This window comes from Zonotrichia leucophrys, chromosome 4 (genome assembly GCF_028769735.1).
Source record: "Zonotrichia leucophrys gambelii isolate GWCS_2022_RI chromosome 4, RI_Zleu_2.0, whole genome shotgun sequence".
NCBI classification, from domain to species: domain Eukaryota; kingdom Metazoa; phylum Chordata; class Aves; order Passeriformes; family Passerellidae; genus Zonotrichia; species Zonotrichia leucophrys.
In genome coordinates, this window is record NC_088173.1 from 5,624,952 (window position 1) to 5,642,015 (window position 17,064).

General features: G+C 34.9%; 1 protein-coding gene across 3 annotated transcripts in view; it reads right to left on the bottom strand.

The window, feature by feature from the left end:
• ATP8A1 (ATPase phospholipid transporting 8A1) overlaps nucleotides 1–17,064 on the bottom strand; it is a 102,791-nt gene that overhangs the window by 68,942 nt on the left and 16,785 nt on the right. For 2 of the 3 annotated variants that reach the window (XM_064710329.1, XM_064710328.1), the window contains exons 6-13: nucleotides 16,785–16,825; nucleotides 15,812–15,885; nucleotides 11,677–11,746; nucleotides 10,948–11,075; nucleotides 7,657–7,768; nucleotides 6,689–6,854; nucleotides 4,366–4,493; nucleotides 1,699–1,776 (exon numbers count right to left, since the gene is read on the bottom strand). In XM_064710329.1, coding sequence (XP_064566399.1) covers nucleotides 1,699–1,776; nucleotides 4,366–4,493; nucleotides 6,689–6,854; nucleotides 7,657–7,768; nucleotides 10,948–11,075; nucleotides 11,677–11,746; nucleotides 15,812–15,885; nucleotides 16,785–16,825 — 797 coding nt within the window. Of the gene's footprint in view, nucleotides 1–1,698; nucleotides 1,777–4,365; nucleotides 4,494–6,688; nucleotides 6,855–7,656; nucleotides 7,769–10,947; nucleotides 11,076–11,676; nucleotides 11,747–13,199; nucleotides 13,274–15,811; nucleotides 15,886–16,784; nucleotides 16,826–17,064 lie in introns of all 3 variants that reach the window. The other variant, XM_064710327.1, reaches the window with a different exon arrangement.

The window sequence follows — 17,064 nt, forward strand, 5'->3', positions numbered from 1 at the left end:
CAATTCATTAAATTTTACTTCTAATTTAAAAAAAATCCAAGAATTCTTAATTAGGAGTTAACTACATTATATCTGGGACTAATAAAACTATGTATTAGTAAAAATGTTTCTGAGGAACTATGCCTTAGTAAAATCAGCAGTAATAAGAATCTTTCTGTGTCAGGTTTATGCAGCAAATAGTATATTTTATATTTTTGTGTGTGTGGGCACAATGGAAAGTGGGAATTGCAGCTAAAAAAAGTCAACCTTTTTTCCCAACACCAAAGTTTTGCCTTTCTTAAAACCTGAAGATCTCTTGGGGCAAATCTCTTCATTACATGTGCAACCCTCATGTACTTCAAAGAAGAAACCTGCTCTTTTTAGTAGAGTCCCTCGGTCTCCTTACAAAAATCTGCTCAAATTAAGAATCTGCCGAAAAAATGACAGTGGAGATCCCAAGAAGCCTGACTAGCTCTTAATGGTGAAGGAGAATTTGATGAGAATCCTAAGAAATGAAGACAAAACTACTGAAGTCAAAAGGAAGGAATGTGTTGGAATGTGAATAACAAACTAGCTGCAGAGATAGAAAAAACAGATTGTGTAAAATGTAACAGAAGGAAAGCTAAGATTCAACAAAGACTCTTCCCTACTAGAGAAGCTTGTACTCCCCTTCAAAGCCAGCAAAAGAACAAAATTTTCTGCACATACATATTAAACCCAACAGGGAAAGGCTCTGTACTCCTCTATGTAGACCAGTCATAAAACATGCTAACCTTCAAGCAGTTTTTCCAAATGACACATATTAGTCCCTAGGACTGCTTTACTATATGGCTAAATCTGAGCTATTGGTTTTGGAAAGCTAGAGAAAACTTTTACAAGCCCATGCAATAAAGTAAAGATTTAGTTATGAGAACTTCTAGATTAGGAAATGCAAGAACATGCATACTTGTGTTCATAATACAATTCAATTAAATGAGCATGTAATTTATTTCCCACAGCAAGAGCTGCTCACCACCAGTGTTCCAGAAAGCTCAGCACGTTTTTAAAGCCAGACTGCAAATACAACTGACTGAAAGAGCAAATACCATGTGTAGTTCTTCTAGAAGCACACCCTCTGCCCCAGGCACACTTGCTCTAAGTCATACTTCTCAAATATGAACATATAACAAGTGATGTCTTGTGAAAAGTCAAACTGATTTTACAGTATTAAAAGATAACTCCAAAGCACAAAGAATTAAGCCCAAATTTCCAGGGTTTAATTCAGGCCCCATTCCATTCACGGCTTCCAGTCTTTAGTGGCAAGAAAAGAGGACATGCATAGAACTGATTCAACCCTGAGATACTCGCTGTCACTTCTGAGGAATGCAGACAATGTGAGAAAAAAACTGACATACTGAAGACACACTTTATCATAAATGTATATACTGAGACTAAATTTTATGCCACAGACAGCCTTAATGCTCAAAATTCCTTTGATTTTGCAACTTTATTGATACACTTCAATCTTCTGTGATTACCACATGCACATTGATACAGAAGAGATTGTTCATTTAATACTGGCTTTAATTCACTGATACTGCAAAGTAGTTTTAAAAATATCTGACAAAACAAAGAGAATAGAAATAAGCAAATACCAAGTCAAGAGTGTATTTTTTTAAAAATAAATCCTCACAAGAATAATTTCAATACAAAGTTAGAATCAGTAATTCTTTTATCTACCTGTCCAAGTTCTTCATTGAGATTGGAAGTACGAGCCATTGCAGCAGTGTCTGTAGGTTCATAGTGCATATCTATGTCCTAGAGATAAAAAGTACATGTAATTAAAAATCTGTCCTTCAGAATTTTCACAAAAAGTCTAGCACGTAAATAGAGCAGTTAAGTGTAGAAGAAGAGATCACACATGAATGGATCGATCTAAGATTGTTTCAACATGAGAAGCCACAGACACTATCAGATAATTTCCAAGAGTCCCCAGTAGAAATAAGATTTTCTCACGGGTAATTTTGCTCAGATTATTTCTAGTGATCAGTATATTGAAAAACAGTTGACCCACACATTTAAAATGACATTAGCAACAAGCAGAAATGACTCATAGGGAGAAGTCAGTATTACCTATTTCTATTGTATGCACAACCAGTCATTTCTAAATAGCAAGATAAATATATCTTGAGATAAAAACATGAAGATAAGTTTGAGAGTACACAATAAATGTAAGATACAATTCATATGGTGTGAATTCCTTTCCTCTTACTTGTTAAATAAACATCAGAGTTTGTTATCAAATACAGTAAAAGATTAAAACATTGTCAAACATGGTAATGTAGTGCAACAGATTGCAGATGACCAACTTCTCCATACAAATATAATCTACACACAAAGAGAAATATTACTTAACATAAATGTCCAGAGTCCCAGATTAGGATAAATAAAAGGCAACTAATCCCTTATAATGAGAAACTGGGGCAAGAAAGGAAGTTAAAGCAGCCTTTCTGATTTCTTGTATAAACAGTGGTAATCTACACATTCAAGATGGGTCTTTGTTGAATATTTATTTTAAAATACAGAAAATTAAGGAAGAATTACACTGCATTCTCCAATTTGTGAACATTTTGTTTTACAGCACAAAAAAAAACCCTCAAAAAATCGAAACTAGCTGACTGCTCACGAGAGTATTTAACTTTTAAAATAAAGCATATGTTTCACCTGCTACTTCACATGCATTCTTATTTATATCTCCATAATATATCTTACACATACAAATCTATTTCACACATTTGATCAAGGAATCAGATTAAAGTGTTCAGAATGCTATGATAAATTTACATTCGGAAAAAAATGGAAAAATTGAAGGCATGTTTACATGGCTTTAAGGAAAACAGCTCACTCCCACTCAGAGTAAACCTTTCATTTTCCCCACTAATTCATTAAGAAAAAAAAAAGAGAGAATGTCAAAATGATTTTTAAATATTTCATAAGGGATAATACTAGCAGACACTGATACTGCCTTTGTACAATGACCCCCACTCCATTAAACTAGGGTTGTGCTCAGAAAAAGTAACAACCAAAAGCAAAATGCCAAAGCAAAATGCCAAACTCTCCAGCATTGCAAAACACATTCTTCTGATCATTCTGAATGAAACTGGTATCTGAATACCAAAAATGAGAAAGTAAAAAGCAGAAAAACACTGTCAAGAGACTGAAATGTTATAGTTCATGGCTTAAACATTGATGTGAAAAGCTGCATCACCAAAGCCCACCTTGAATGGGCCCCATGAATGAAACCCTGGACTGTGAGTTAGTAAGAGAACTTGAGATAAGATAAAAGGATACTTTTGTTCAATCATCTCAGCTCTGGGAAGAAACAGATAGGGCTGGGAAAGCATCCACTGGAGAGCCAAGCCCAGCAGCTGCCCTGAAAATCATCCCTCCCTAGCTTTGGGCTGGGGAAGGCCACAACTCCCAACCTTATCTCCTGCTGCCAGGTTTGAACAGACTCTCCACCCACCAAGGGTGGAGGAGGAGGAGGGCCTTGGCTGTGTGGTGCAACCTCTGGTCAGAGGCAGTGAACACCCATCCTCCATCCCACAAACTGGCTCAGCTGTGAAACAACCCCCCACCACCCCAGGAAAGCCACATCCACAGGACATTCATGTGAGGTGAGGAGCAAGCCAGGGGGTGTCACAATCACCAAAGACCCCCAAAGTGCTCCCCAGACTCATTCCTGAAGCCATGCCTCAGAGCACCACACATGATGCAAAATGATGCAACCAATCCAGAGTCTTGCCAGAGCCAGTCTCAAACTTGCCCTGGACATCTCCACATGGCCCAAATCAGGCTGGTTAATTAAATATTGAATTCTATGCCTTTCAGAGGGGGACACTCACCACCAAGAAGACCAGATGGAGAGGACCAATGACACATTGCTGGGACCCACAGAGGGATGATATATTTCTACCTAATCTGATATATTTCTATTTAATCTCTCTCACTCTTACTATCCCCTCCACCCTCTTTTTCTATTCCCTTCTTTCTAATTTACGGTTAGATAAAATGTATCAATTCTTTGGTATCAACATTTAAACTCGTTTGGCTTTAATCATGTTTTGGGGAACATCTGAACCTTAAGTTTCTCTCTGCAATCCACAGAAGGCTCAGTTTGCTCCTCTACAATTACTGAGTGGATCACAACAAACATGCTCCAAAAATCAATCCGGTGCTGCTATAAGTGCACTAAAAGAAATTATCTCCTCAGATTCCACTAATAATAAAAAAACAGCATTCAGAAAAAGTCTGAAAAAAAATGTATACATAAAAAAGCAATCCATCATTTCACTTACTTGTGAACCACTTGATTTTAGAAATCAGTATTACAAAAATAATATTTACCCAATTTATGAAATATGCCTGGATAAATTTAACGACTTCAAGTGTAACCAACAAGCTGATTGGAATAAGATTATTGAAGAGAATGATAAAAGTCAAGAAATTCAATCCAAAGTTGCTTGCTCCACCATCTGCCAAAAAACAAAGTAATCAAATAAATATTTGAGACTGTAATTAGAAGTATATATGTGTACTGTATTCAAAATACTGCATAAACAGCTGATTTTTATTAAAATATTCTAAGAAGTATCTTTGGAATTAATTACAGTATCACTTGCCTATGGATAAGACCTTCCTCAGAGTTAAGGATCTCAGTTATAATATCAGAGTTCAAATTCAGCAATCTTTGCATTCATCTCCAATTTCTGAAGAGCAAACTTACCAGCCATTCCCTCTTTTTCTACATTTTAAGATCAAAATCTGGGAATATCTATATAAGCAACCAAGTTCTAAACTCAAAATATTATAGTTTAACATTTTGAAAGAGGAAATATAAAGTGGAATGAATTTTTTCTCCATCCACCTTAACACAATCATATGGTCTCCCTCAACAGAGCAAAATGTTTTGAAAGAGGTAAATTCACACCCCATGAAAGGGAGATATAAAATCAGAGAGTTTCATGAAAGTTCTAAACAACTGGAAATGTGAATATTAAAATATAAAACAAGTAGTTTTATACTCCTTTTTCCTTTCAAGTTTTAAGCTTTTTTTACAAAGATAACTCTAGCAGTAGCACCTCTGAGATGATGAGAATGGGAAAGTCTGCTGTGCAGTACAGCAAAAGGGCAAAAGATGAAGCCTGCCTAGCTCAATTTAAGGTATCTCAAAGAAAATTGGCCTCAGATAGGTTTCCACTGCCTGTCCAATGTGGATTTGGTTGTTACTTTAAGATCCAAGAAAGAAGGTTTTGGAGACTTTCATTAATATCAATTCCTGCATTAAATGATGTACTTGCCTAGAAGATCAGGGAGCTAAAAAATTAAATAACTAAGGGGAAAGGGGGATAAAATACACTTAAATATAAATTATAATGCTTCTTACACATCTGGTATCAGAACAACTATATGCTGAATACAGCCTTAAAGGACATCCTTACAAAACCCAAAATAATTTCATTTAATCATGGGACATAGATCAGAAAAGAAACTGACATGGATACTCGGTTTACAACACACAAACCAAAATGTCAATGGCCACTATTTCATGTTTCTTTTTTCAGGAATAACTGAGCAACTTATGTACTGCTTCACTACTGTGCTAACCACATATAAGTCACCATATTCTTAAAACTTTTATATTTCCCAGAAAGAAAAAAAATGCACAGATGAAGCGCATCTGATGTCCTTCTTTGATATTACCTAAAATTGTCAATATTGTATGAACTAGTTCACTTTTTCTTACCTCACTAGGAAAACACAAAAGCTAAGTTTCTTAATTAATAAAAAATAAAGTTTCTTTCTCAGCTTCGAAAAGAAGGAAAGCAAAGCTCATCATAAATGCAGACATAGAAACTTTAGGAGTGCCCTCAAATCAGGACTTCAATATTTTTCTTTAAGAACTTACCAAACTCCAAAAGACCCCTCTTTGTTGACTACATTCAAAAGCCTTGTACTCAGGAGCTTTGTTTTAGTTCTGGTTCTGCCTAAGTAAAAAGGGTCCTAAGAAATTCTGAAAACATGAATAATTGACTGCAAAGTATATTCATGAAAACTTCTTTTAAATCCCTTTTGCTCACAGAGGATCAGACTCTGTCAGTGTGTTCCACGCCGCTGTGAAGGCCTGTGCAACATCACACTGCCCTACAGCCACCTTACCTACAGCTGCCCAGTATAATATGCTAAAAGAGACCTGGGGTTTCTCTTTTACCTTCTTTAGGAGGAGTCTATTGATTAGTTAAAGCCCTGTAAAAATTACAAAGCCACAGCATCACTTCCTAAGACAAATATAAAAATTCAGAAAAGTCACTGCAGTTTTAAATGTAATCTATAAGCAAGAGCTCAAAGAGGCTTCAGACTGATGTCTAGGAAGCTGACTGTTTATGCCAGTGGAACACTGATGCAGGCCTCGCTGAGCTGCAGAGATGGAATGCCTGAAAAAAGTAGAGACAAACAAACCATCTTGCCCTTCCTGAATTTAGCAAGAGCTCAGATGGCACAGCAAGGCAAATTTTATACTTGCTGTGATGTACCTAGCCTAAGGACTTTAGTCAACAAATAAAGAAGAGAGATTGACAAAAAAACCACACTGTGCAAGGTAATTATCCTTCTTTCCAAATATGAAAGGCAACCAAATACTAACATATTACTACAATATTTTGGATCTTACAATTTAGATCAAGATACCAGTCTCTTCCAGTATGCCTTCGGTTCCATATAGCTGAACCAATGGAGCAGATCAAAGACATGGCAATAAGGATGCAGAACAAAATCAAAATCTGAATATTTGTAATTCGTTCCACATTAGACATTTTAAGAGGTGGACTTGTTGAGTTCTGCAAAAGACAAAAACGAACAGTGGTTATTAAATATTAGATGATGTAACATGGCTCTTGCTTTTTAAGTTACTGCATCCTTTTCTAAATGTCTCCCAAATACATCATCACCAAAAATGCCCTAATGCTTTTACTTAAAAAAACCCCAAAACCAGCAGCTTATAAATCTATGAATTGTGCTTTAGAATTGTGACATAAGAAGTTTAAACAATGACACAGAACACTGGTAGCACCAACAGTAAACATTAAAAATGAATGTGAATACACCTTGTCAGTGCAACAGAAGACAGCTGCCAATACAGACACTCTTTTTCAAGTAACTATTTTATAAATTAGAAAAGCAATAAATAATGCATGAATGACCAATCTGAAATTATTTTTTCTCAACAGGTGCATCTCAATTGTGATACTTCAAAACACATTAGGCAAAATAATTTCAGTCTCTTCCCTCCTCATTTTGTTTTCTGTCAAGAATGAAAGAAAGCCCCACAACAAGGCAGTTTAAAGAGCAGTCAAACATAAAAATGACAAACTGCGATAACAGAACTTGCTAATGAAGAGTTTTCAAAGCACAAGTTACTAGATAAAATCAATTAATATGCTTACAATTGGAAAAACTACTTTGGGACTAAGTGACTAAAACAACAAGAAATTGCTTTATTTTTCTTACCTTTAATTGATATGAAAGATGCTCTACTACTGACATTTTAGTACTGTATTGAACCAAGCCATGCTTCTGTACCATGGAATGGTAAATTAAGGTAATAAAACAGACATGTTGGACAAAATCCAAGGGACAAACCTGCATAAGTTTTGTGTCATGTCCAGTGTAGACAACTATCCCATGAACCCACTGAGTATTTCTCAACTGAGCTCCTCGTAGCAGAATCTGATCAGATCCCAATGGAACAGTACTAGAAGTAAGAAATTTTACATTTTAACACTAAACCAGTCAATGTCAATGTTTAAATGTGATCAACTTTTGTTAAAACTAATTTCTCAACATTTACATGATTATTGTTAATGGTTTGGGAATCTAATTTTCAGTTAACTTTTTGGGAGTTTTGACAAAGAAAACTTGAGAGATAAAAACCAGGCCAAAAATCGAAGGTTTCAAAAATATTACTTACCACCTAATTTTTATTATGGATTACTAATTTTGATATGGCACTACTAACCAAACATACTGCAAGTAAAAATATCTAATTCTCCTCTGATTTATGATTATCAATTTTTTTCCCAAATTATCTCTTAAAAATTTATTTTCAAAGCAATTTTCAAATGAAATAATTTTGTGAACTCTTAACTTAGTCTATTCTTCCAATGTAATAACCATCCTTTATGAACACAGTTATTTAACATTCACAATAATATTTCATGCGCCTTCTTTTAACTGCAAAATCAGGTATATTTTGTTCTGTTATTCTTTTAAAACTATGTATAGCTAAGGAGCAACACACTCTCAAAAGACACAGGAAACATTTAGTTGTCTTGAATTAGGATGGTGTCTTTACATATATAATGTATGTCAAGTTTTTCTTAAAATACAGACATTTTAGATAATTATTACTCTTTTCCATAGATAAACATGCCCTGTTCTAGTACTTTTCTTTCTATAATTAACAGCTGGCAGTTCACACTTGTCAAAAGTGCCCTAGTGTTTGGAATTCTTACCTGAAACAGTTACTATCTCTACTTGTTTGAAAGCAATGCATTATTAAGATCACAAATTAACTGATTAAGGACAGCAGCTGTATCTCTGATATACAAAATATAAAGCATCTGAAAAAGTCATTACATTAGTAACATTTTGGGTAGCTCAAAGAGTATAGTCAGGGTATGGAAAGTCCACATCTGTCAGGTGTCATGTGACAAATACTCAACATTGATGACAAATACATCACACTCTGCTCTAATAAAGTGATGGCTTGACAGACATCTCAAGTGTCTTATTTCCCAGACTCAGACTTCTTAAAACTGGTTCAATACATCTCATTCCTCTTGCATTTTACATAACTACTGACTGTCACCAACATGCCTGCATTGGATTCAGTAAAGCATGTTTTCAGTGGGGGAAGGTGATTTTAGAATGTTTTCGTGGCAGAGGGAATATTAAGACTAGTAATTTCTGAGACACACGTGAAAACTTACAAAACAAAATGTTTTTGTTAACAAGTATACTTCACTCTTACTCAAAATTTTGAGAATGTATTCAGGAAAACATATACTTTAGCCCTGGATAACCAGAATTTGACCTTGTTTTGCACAATCCCCTCACCACTCACCAAGTCACTGTCTAATCGTAGGTTCATATAAACCAGGCTACAGAACTTTTCTCCTTTCTCTACCTAATTGTCTTCATGAACTAAAACCAAGCTGACATCCATCTTAGACTCATAATAAAGAGCTGCACACTTTGGTGATAAGGGTTAGTTCACCCTACTCAAAGGCTGAGGATAGCCAGAAAACTTTTGCCTCTCCTAGTTCACAGATTTAGCCAGAAGGCAAAATACCTGTAATGGTCTTCTGTCTCCTTGACTACTGGATATTCAAAAGAAAAGAAAGAAAACCTTTTTTTTTTTTTTTGAGTTCCTCTCCCACGAAGGGCAAAAGAAAAGACTGAAAAGGTCAACAAGATAAAACATTTATGGCACTCCAGTGACTTATATTACATGAAAGAAGAGGGAGACATATTTTCAGAATCCTCTACCTCTATTGTTTTTGCCAATATGTTAAGATGGTAATGAATAAAGTGTAAATCACAACTGCTGGACCCACAGTGGTAGGAAGGTCTAAAGATCTGGACAAATAAATATCAATTAGATGAATTTGCACTCCCTCTATAACAGGCAGAAAAAGAACAGATCCCTGATTTTTCAGGTTGAAGTAGGGCCAAGATCCAAAAAGAGTCACTTACCTGTAATTCTTTTTCACTGAAGGTAAAGATTATATTAGAACCACACTTCTGGAACTATCCTACTGCACAGGAACTACAGGCAAAATATTCCCAAATATAATTTCTCAAATGAAAAAAATCTTGACCAGCAGATGGCAGCCTCTTACAAATTCTTGAGGCATAACAGCCATCAGCACATTCAATATTGATTTTTTAAATCAAATTTTTAAAATTAAATTATTAGATTAAAAAAGAAAGTATGTTTTTACTTCTAGCCAGAGAGAAGGAATTAATGTGTGGATCTGTTATAACTATTACCTTCAGAGAAGAATTACAGGTAAATGTTTTTCTCTTCTTAATGACAAGTACAGTGGAATTATAATAGATCCACACCCTTGCGACTGAAAATCCCTGAATGCATCTGTAAGAAATCAGTAAATAAAAAATGGAATATTAAGGGGGAAAAAAAGAGATATTTAGTAACTAGTACTATATATATCAGTCTAAAACTACAAACATGAACAATACTGGATATGGAAAAATAAATACCTACCAAATAAATAAGAAATACTGTAAATCTTTGGGAATGAAGGATTCAGCAATTTTGGATCTAGCAATAAATCTTCTGTGAATTCACAGAGGACCCTGACTATCAGTATTTGGTCAGCATTTCAGTATTTTAGGAATTTTTTAAGCAGTTGTACAATCATGTGTGTTCTAAGTGCATATTTTCTATTTTTAAAGGAACATACTTCCAGTAAACTAAGGTATTAAACATTTTTCAGCTACTAAATTAGAAGAATTTCAGGTGTATAGCAATGAGCTCTGTACTTAGACAAACAGAAGAAAGAACAATTAAAAAAAATAAAAAAGACAAATTATTTCTATTCAGCTTCTGTAACAAATGACATGCCTAAGAAGTGAGTTTCTAGGCACATATTCCAGAGCTGCCAGAATCTGATTAGCAGTCTCTCCTATTATTAATACTTAATGCTTTCTGAAGGACAACTTGTAAAACAACTCAAGTTGTAGACAGTAGAAGGTTTTATGCTTCTAGTTTTACAAAAGAGTAAACTTTAGCAGACAATACATAAAAGAAAATCTACTATTCATATTTTTACTTCAGTAGTTTAAGAACACACAGCTGTCTACTGTTAGACTGAATCTCCCAAGGTCTTCTCCCTTGTATTTACGTACCCATGCCCATCCAGTCTGATGTTTCCAACAAAGTCATAGAGATGTCGGTTTGGGCTCTCACACTCAATTCTGCCAGAGAGTTGCATCAAGCTTTCTGTGTCCTTGATGTCTGAGGTTAGTGGCAAACCCTGTAAACAAAATTCATTTGTCATTACATTAAAAAACACTACCCAATATCAAATCTATATATTATAAATCTAACAGCAAGACCAGAAAACAATCATCCCTATGGGAGCAAAATGGATCAGCTACACTTTGCTGTTGCAATTGGGTGCTACAGTGAAAAAGTCACCTTGGCATCTGAAAATACCATGACCAAGACAGGGTCATAATCCATCAGAGAGCTCAGCAAGAATGCCCCTGCACAGCGACAGCACACTCAGTCAAAATCTGCTATTCCCTACCAGTCCCTGAAGGACAACACTGGCCCCACCAGCTGCTTTCTGTAGGGCTTCTGCCCCGTCATCTGCTCTCTGGAAAAAAGCCAATACCCAAACCACTTCTGTTTCTACCTATTCTCCCAAAGAAAAACCCTGAAACAAAGCACAAAGAATGACTTAGAAGTAACCACTCATTCCTCCACTTTTATGATGCCAATAATCTATAGTTTTTTATTCAAACCACTAAAACTTCAGTCTTCCAGAACATCTATCAATGTAATAAAATGTTTTTATAAGCATTAATAGACAGAAATAATATTAGCAATATTCCCAGAAATGAAATTCCTACCTGTCGAATTTTTAAGTTAGTCTCACCATCTAAGTTAGATGTTTCAATGTAGCACATGGCTTGTGGTTCACTATTAAGAGAAAAAAAGTCCTGAATTCAAAATTATAATGAGGGCAGAATCCATTAACTTCCTGTAATCTTGTAATACTTATTTATTGTAATACAGGTTTGTCTTATCAAATCTTCAAAACCAGAGTAACTTACAGCCAAAGCTATAAAAAACTAACAGTACTTTACATTTTCAGAGAAGTTTGCCAAAGCCCATTTTCTTAAAGGAAACAATAATAAAATCACTGTACACAGCAGAAGTGTTCTGTCTTTACACATGAGATTATGATATGGCACAGTGCAGTGCATTTGTAGTGCTTACTAGAGCAGACAGCAAGAGTTTAAGACAGAAACAAGACAGAAAGAGAGCTTTGATTATGAAAAGGATCAAATAAATCATAAAACCACTGCAATACTTAAAAGAAAAAAGGTTTAGTCTCTACACCACTTTAATGCTTCTAGAGTTTTCCTTCATTCTAGCATGGAATTCGAGCATCTATTTTTTTTTAAATTTCTTTTATTAATGGAAAAGTGGCTACACATAAGTGACATAATTTTAAATTATTTGGATATGTTAAAGATAATGTTAAGTAGGTTATTTTAACAGAATTTTGCAAAGTACAAGCATTAAAATGTCAAGAATTATATAATAAGGTACATTCAGGCTAGTGTTTTATTCTTGGCAAACTTCTCTAAAAATATAAACAACTTTTATTTAGCCTGCTTGGATGGAACCACCTGTGTAAGACATTTTCACAATTCTAATATTTTTACTAGTTAACAATAAAAACCAAACAGTGTTTTTGTAAAGCACTTTTAAAACAAACTAAGGCAGCAAAGACATTTCCAGTGAGACACATGCTTAATTGCAAAAAGTGCAGCAGATTACAGTGACCTCCAAAGTAAGTTACTGTTAGATCAAGGCAGGCCCATTGATTGGTTAGGGAAAAAACAAAGTGTGGTAAGAGTGCAGACAATAGCATAAAGCTGACATGTCTAAGAAACATGCATTTTGTCACAGTACACAAGGGCAATGCTGCTTTTGCCACCACATGCAGCAGAGATTGTGCAACATCCAAGTTTGTGCAGAGGGTCCTCTACCAGTTCTACCAATGTTAAACTATATTCTTTGCTGAAAACAGCAAGTTGGTAGCAACATGTATATTCCTCTTAAACATATATTTAACCTGGTGTTTAACTGTGTTTATTCCATGACAACTTGTTTAATAAAATTCCATGGGGGTAGTGCAAAAACCAAGAGGAGTGAAACAATTTTAACTTCTTAATGTGTTATTGCATATTTTCACTTTAATTATCTATATTTGAAAAAAGTACCCTTTCTAATTTTATAAATATGTAGATTTTATTGGAGAAAGGTGAATAGCAAAGCAAAGATTATCAACATGGCAGTGTTATTCATATTTGGTATATGAGGACCCACATACACATATCCTGTGCAACTACTTTATTCTAACCTTGATGACAGACTGATGAGATCAGCTGGGAGATGTTCCCCATTGGTCACTTTCACTACTTCCCCTACTGCCACCTACACATCCCAGTTTGAAATGATTAGAACAGAAAAATAAGTGACAGGGGAAAAAAACCAACAAAACAAAACAAATGAACAAAGACAAAAAGACAGAGTTTGAAATTATTATTCAAACAATACATGTTAATTAAAATGTCTGATGACAATTTTTTCAAAATCTATTTTAATCAGGTCAAAAAGAAAAGAGCTACACTTTCATTTTTACTCAAGTGGTTTATTTTACTGTAAGGCACAAACTTTAAGCCGCAGAACACACTGACATTGTAGGTAAACAAAAAAAAGTGTTATGCTTATTTCTCAACTCACCAAGTTTCCAGCCACTCCATACATCAATTAAGAAAATAAAAGCCACAACAACCAATTTTTCACCAGCTTTTCTGAAGAGCCAGGTAACAACTACCTTTTCTATGTAGACATGCTGAAAATTATTTTGTATTTTTTCCAGTTTCGCAAGTTTCAGTGTACACTGAACTAGAAAGAACCATACAGATTTAAATCTCAGAGGTTTATGTCCTTCACTGTAAGAGATTATAGTTTCCTAAAATAATTAAGATCTTCTTTTTATCCAGAAACTGCTATTGCTGGTAAAAAAAAAAATCCAGTATTATTAGTGTGAATTAAAACCAGGCCCACAGACTCACATTGCTTTTGGAACCTAAAATGTAGCTGGGCATCAATAAAGACCTGAAAGCAAAATTGATGAGAGTCTTCCAGAAGAAACATGGCCACATGAAGATAAGAGATGGAGGAGAGCACGTGCCAGTACGCAGGGAGAATTAGAGGTCATGTAGTAGTACAGGGCTCTCTCCTGGAAACAAGGCAAGAACAGGATCTTAGTAATTTAACTAGGGAAGATGTTTTAGCTGGAAGAAATGCCTGAACTGGGCCTAGAAAAGCAATTGTGATTCAAAGAGTCCCCACTGCAAACTGGATCCTGGAAGAAAAGCTGACAGGAAAATTCAATGTGAGTAATAGTTGGACACACATAGTGTGTTCCAACAAGGGCACTAAAGAGGGGTTTAACAAAGTGGAAACAGTCCTGAACAAGTCCTGTAGCAGCTAACTATTATTTTCACTGTCAACTCATGATACAGGCTTCCTTTAGGGGTACAAGGATTGCAAAGTAGGCTTTTCAGGCAGTTGGTATTTTCCTGTGTAAACCACAACTGTGATGCAATGTCCTCCAAATCTGAAAGGGCAAAACCGTGAAGACATCTAGGAACAGACTAAAATTTAAGGGATTAGTCAGGAAGATTATGAAGAAGCTGCTCAGAGAGGATGTAATTTCTTCCACCTGCAAGACACTATGGTTAGCATGACAGAAGCTATTATCAGGCCAATAGAAAAAGTGTCCTTGCTGCTTGGTGTATTGCCTGCAAAGTTCTTGCTGGAGAAGGAAAGATCTTGGTGGAGAATTTGTAAATGCTTCTCAATGTACAGAAGTAAAAGGTTTACAGAGGACACTCAATACAAGCTAAGTTATGAATAACACTTGCACTGAAGATAGACTATGAGGGAAATTTACAGTATTTTCTGGGATCTACTTTACACTTGATAATAATTTATAAGAAGTGTTTTAGAAACAGCTGCACTTAATTTTGAGATATAATGGAAGACAATGTACATCACAGTCTGTCAACAGAAATGCATAAGATCATAACTTCATTAATTGTAGGCATAAGTAGATTAATTAACTTCAGTGGGGTCACACAGGGTTCATACCTAAATCATAGTCATACACATAACACTTCTGCTTGTGCCAGAAAAAAAAAAAAATTACAATACATTCACATTTAGGTAAAATCCATTAAAATGGATTCTTAGAATATGTTGTCTGTTGACCTGATCAAATAGATGTTGAAAAACGTGCATCTCCCACTTAAGATGTGGATTTCTTAAATAAAACTGTCCAAGGAAATGATGATAAACAATCTGTGATTGTCCATGTAAAAAGGGTCACAGCATGACATACTAAAAATTAAGTCTTGCTTCCAACTGATGAAATTATCCATAATATATATATATTAGATAATAAAGTGAGTGTTCAGATAAGTACTAATTTGATGATTCACATATCATGTTCACTTTTTTCCATGATTCAATTATCAAACTGAAGACTATATAATTTAGAAACCATTTCTGTTCCCTTCAATACATCAATTTCAATTTACTTATGGGATGAAATTTGTTGGGTACATATGAAAAAGCCAACATGGCTAAATATGGCAGTTGAGGTCCAATTTTTAGACAGAGAACCAGCCTTTTTTGTATTATATTCAGCAACAAAATTAACATACTACATTTTTCTTAGGAGTAAATTGAATGCCTGTGTAATTTCAAAACTGCAATTTTCACAGTTGAAAAAAAAAACCCCATTGCTTTAAATGACAAATGACCAAATGAACACAAGACTACACTTCAGAACAGCAGCTCTTTTGTTTATTCTTTATTTCCTTGGAGCAATCACAAATAAATAAATAAATGCAGGGTAGAGAAACCAGCCTCTACACTATAAGTATCAGTGGGCATCTCTACCTTGATGAGAGCAGTACAGTGTCAGCAGGTATATACTCTTTGCCTTTTATTATAACTATATCTCCAACATCTACCTGAAAGAAAACTGGGAATTGGTTAATGGTCTCAAACAAAATGTATTATACCCTTGTTTTAAGCACAGTAAATATTTACCTGCTGAATTTGCTAGCAAGACTGTTAGAAACTCACACACTTAGAGAAGTTAGATTGTACAGCTGGAGTTCTGCCAAAAGCTACTGCAACTCTTTGGAAATCTAATCTTTAGTAAGCCTAATTAGCTAAATAAGCCTAATCTTTAATAGCCTTCTCTATGCACGTCATTAATTTTACTGGTTTTGTAAAATACTTTACTGAAAGACTGAATTTGAATTAAAGAAGAAATTATTCTGACCCAAGACCACAGCTTTGTTGCATCACACTATATCCTTGCTTCTTCAAAGGTATAAGCCAATTTCATCTGAACCTTGCCTCCAAATTATGGTGGATCAAATTTTCTTCAAGTTTTCACATATGGAAACCATTAAAACGAAGTGACTAGATGATAGCATAACTCTTAGTTCTTGAAAGATACCTTTAGGAGTCCCTTGCTTGAGGTATCACTGCACATATGCCTTTAAAGTTCTCATGATTTAAGCCAATGAAGTTCAACAAATACAGGAAGTAACTAGTTTCCATACAGAAGTTTCTGCCTTGGCAAACCACATTATACTAAGGAAGTGAGTGATTTTGCCTCAGCCATCATATTATTCAGCTTAGTCCCACTGACCTTGACCAGCTTGAACTCATGCCATCAAAACTGACTTGACTTCAAAGTACGTTTTGAGAGACAAATATCAAAAAAGAAAAAATAAAATGCAGGAGATTATACATTTCCCATAATATCAGTTATTTTTATCATTAAAAATTACATGGAGAAATAAAACAAATATTAAATATGCATTATGCTCTAAAAGTGACCAATACAGACACACACCTTTTCCCAGTGGACAATCTCCCATGCACCATTTCGTAGTACTAAAAGAAAAGGAAAAAAATAAAGAATTTTCCAGTCGTACAATCTAACTGCAGTTTACAGGTATATGCTATATTCCTTATGAAAAGCCATGCAGACACATCTGATTTACATAATATTTTAAAGCGTGCCTTGTTTCTATGAATTCAGATCAAGCATTTCAAATATACAGCACGTATCCTTGATAATAGTTTTTGTGCCATTGAATCTTATTACAAAGTCAATGAGAAGATTTTACAGG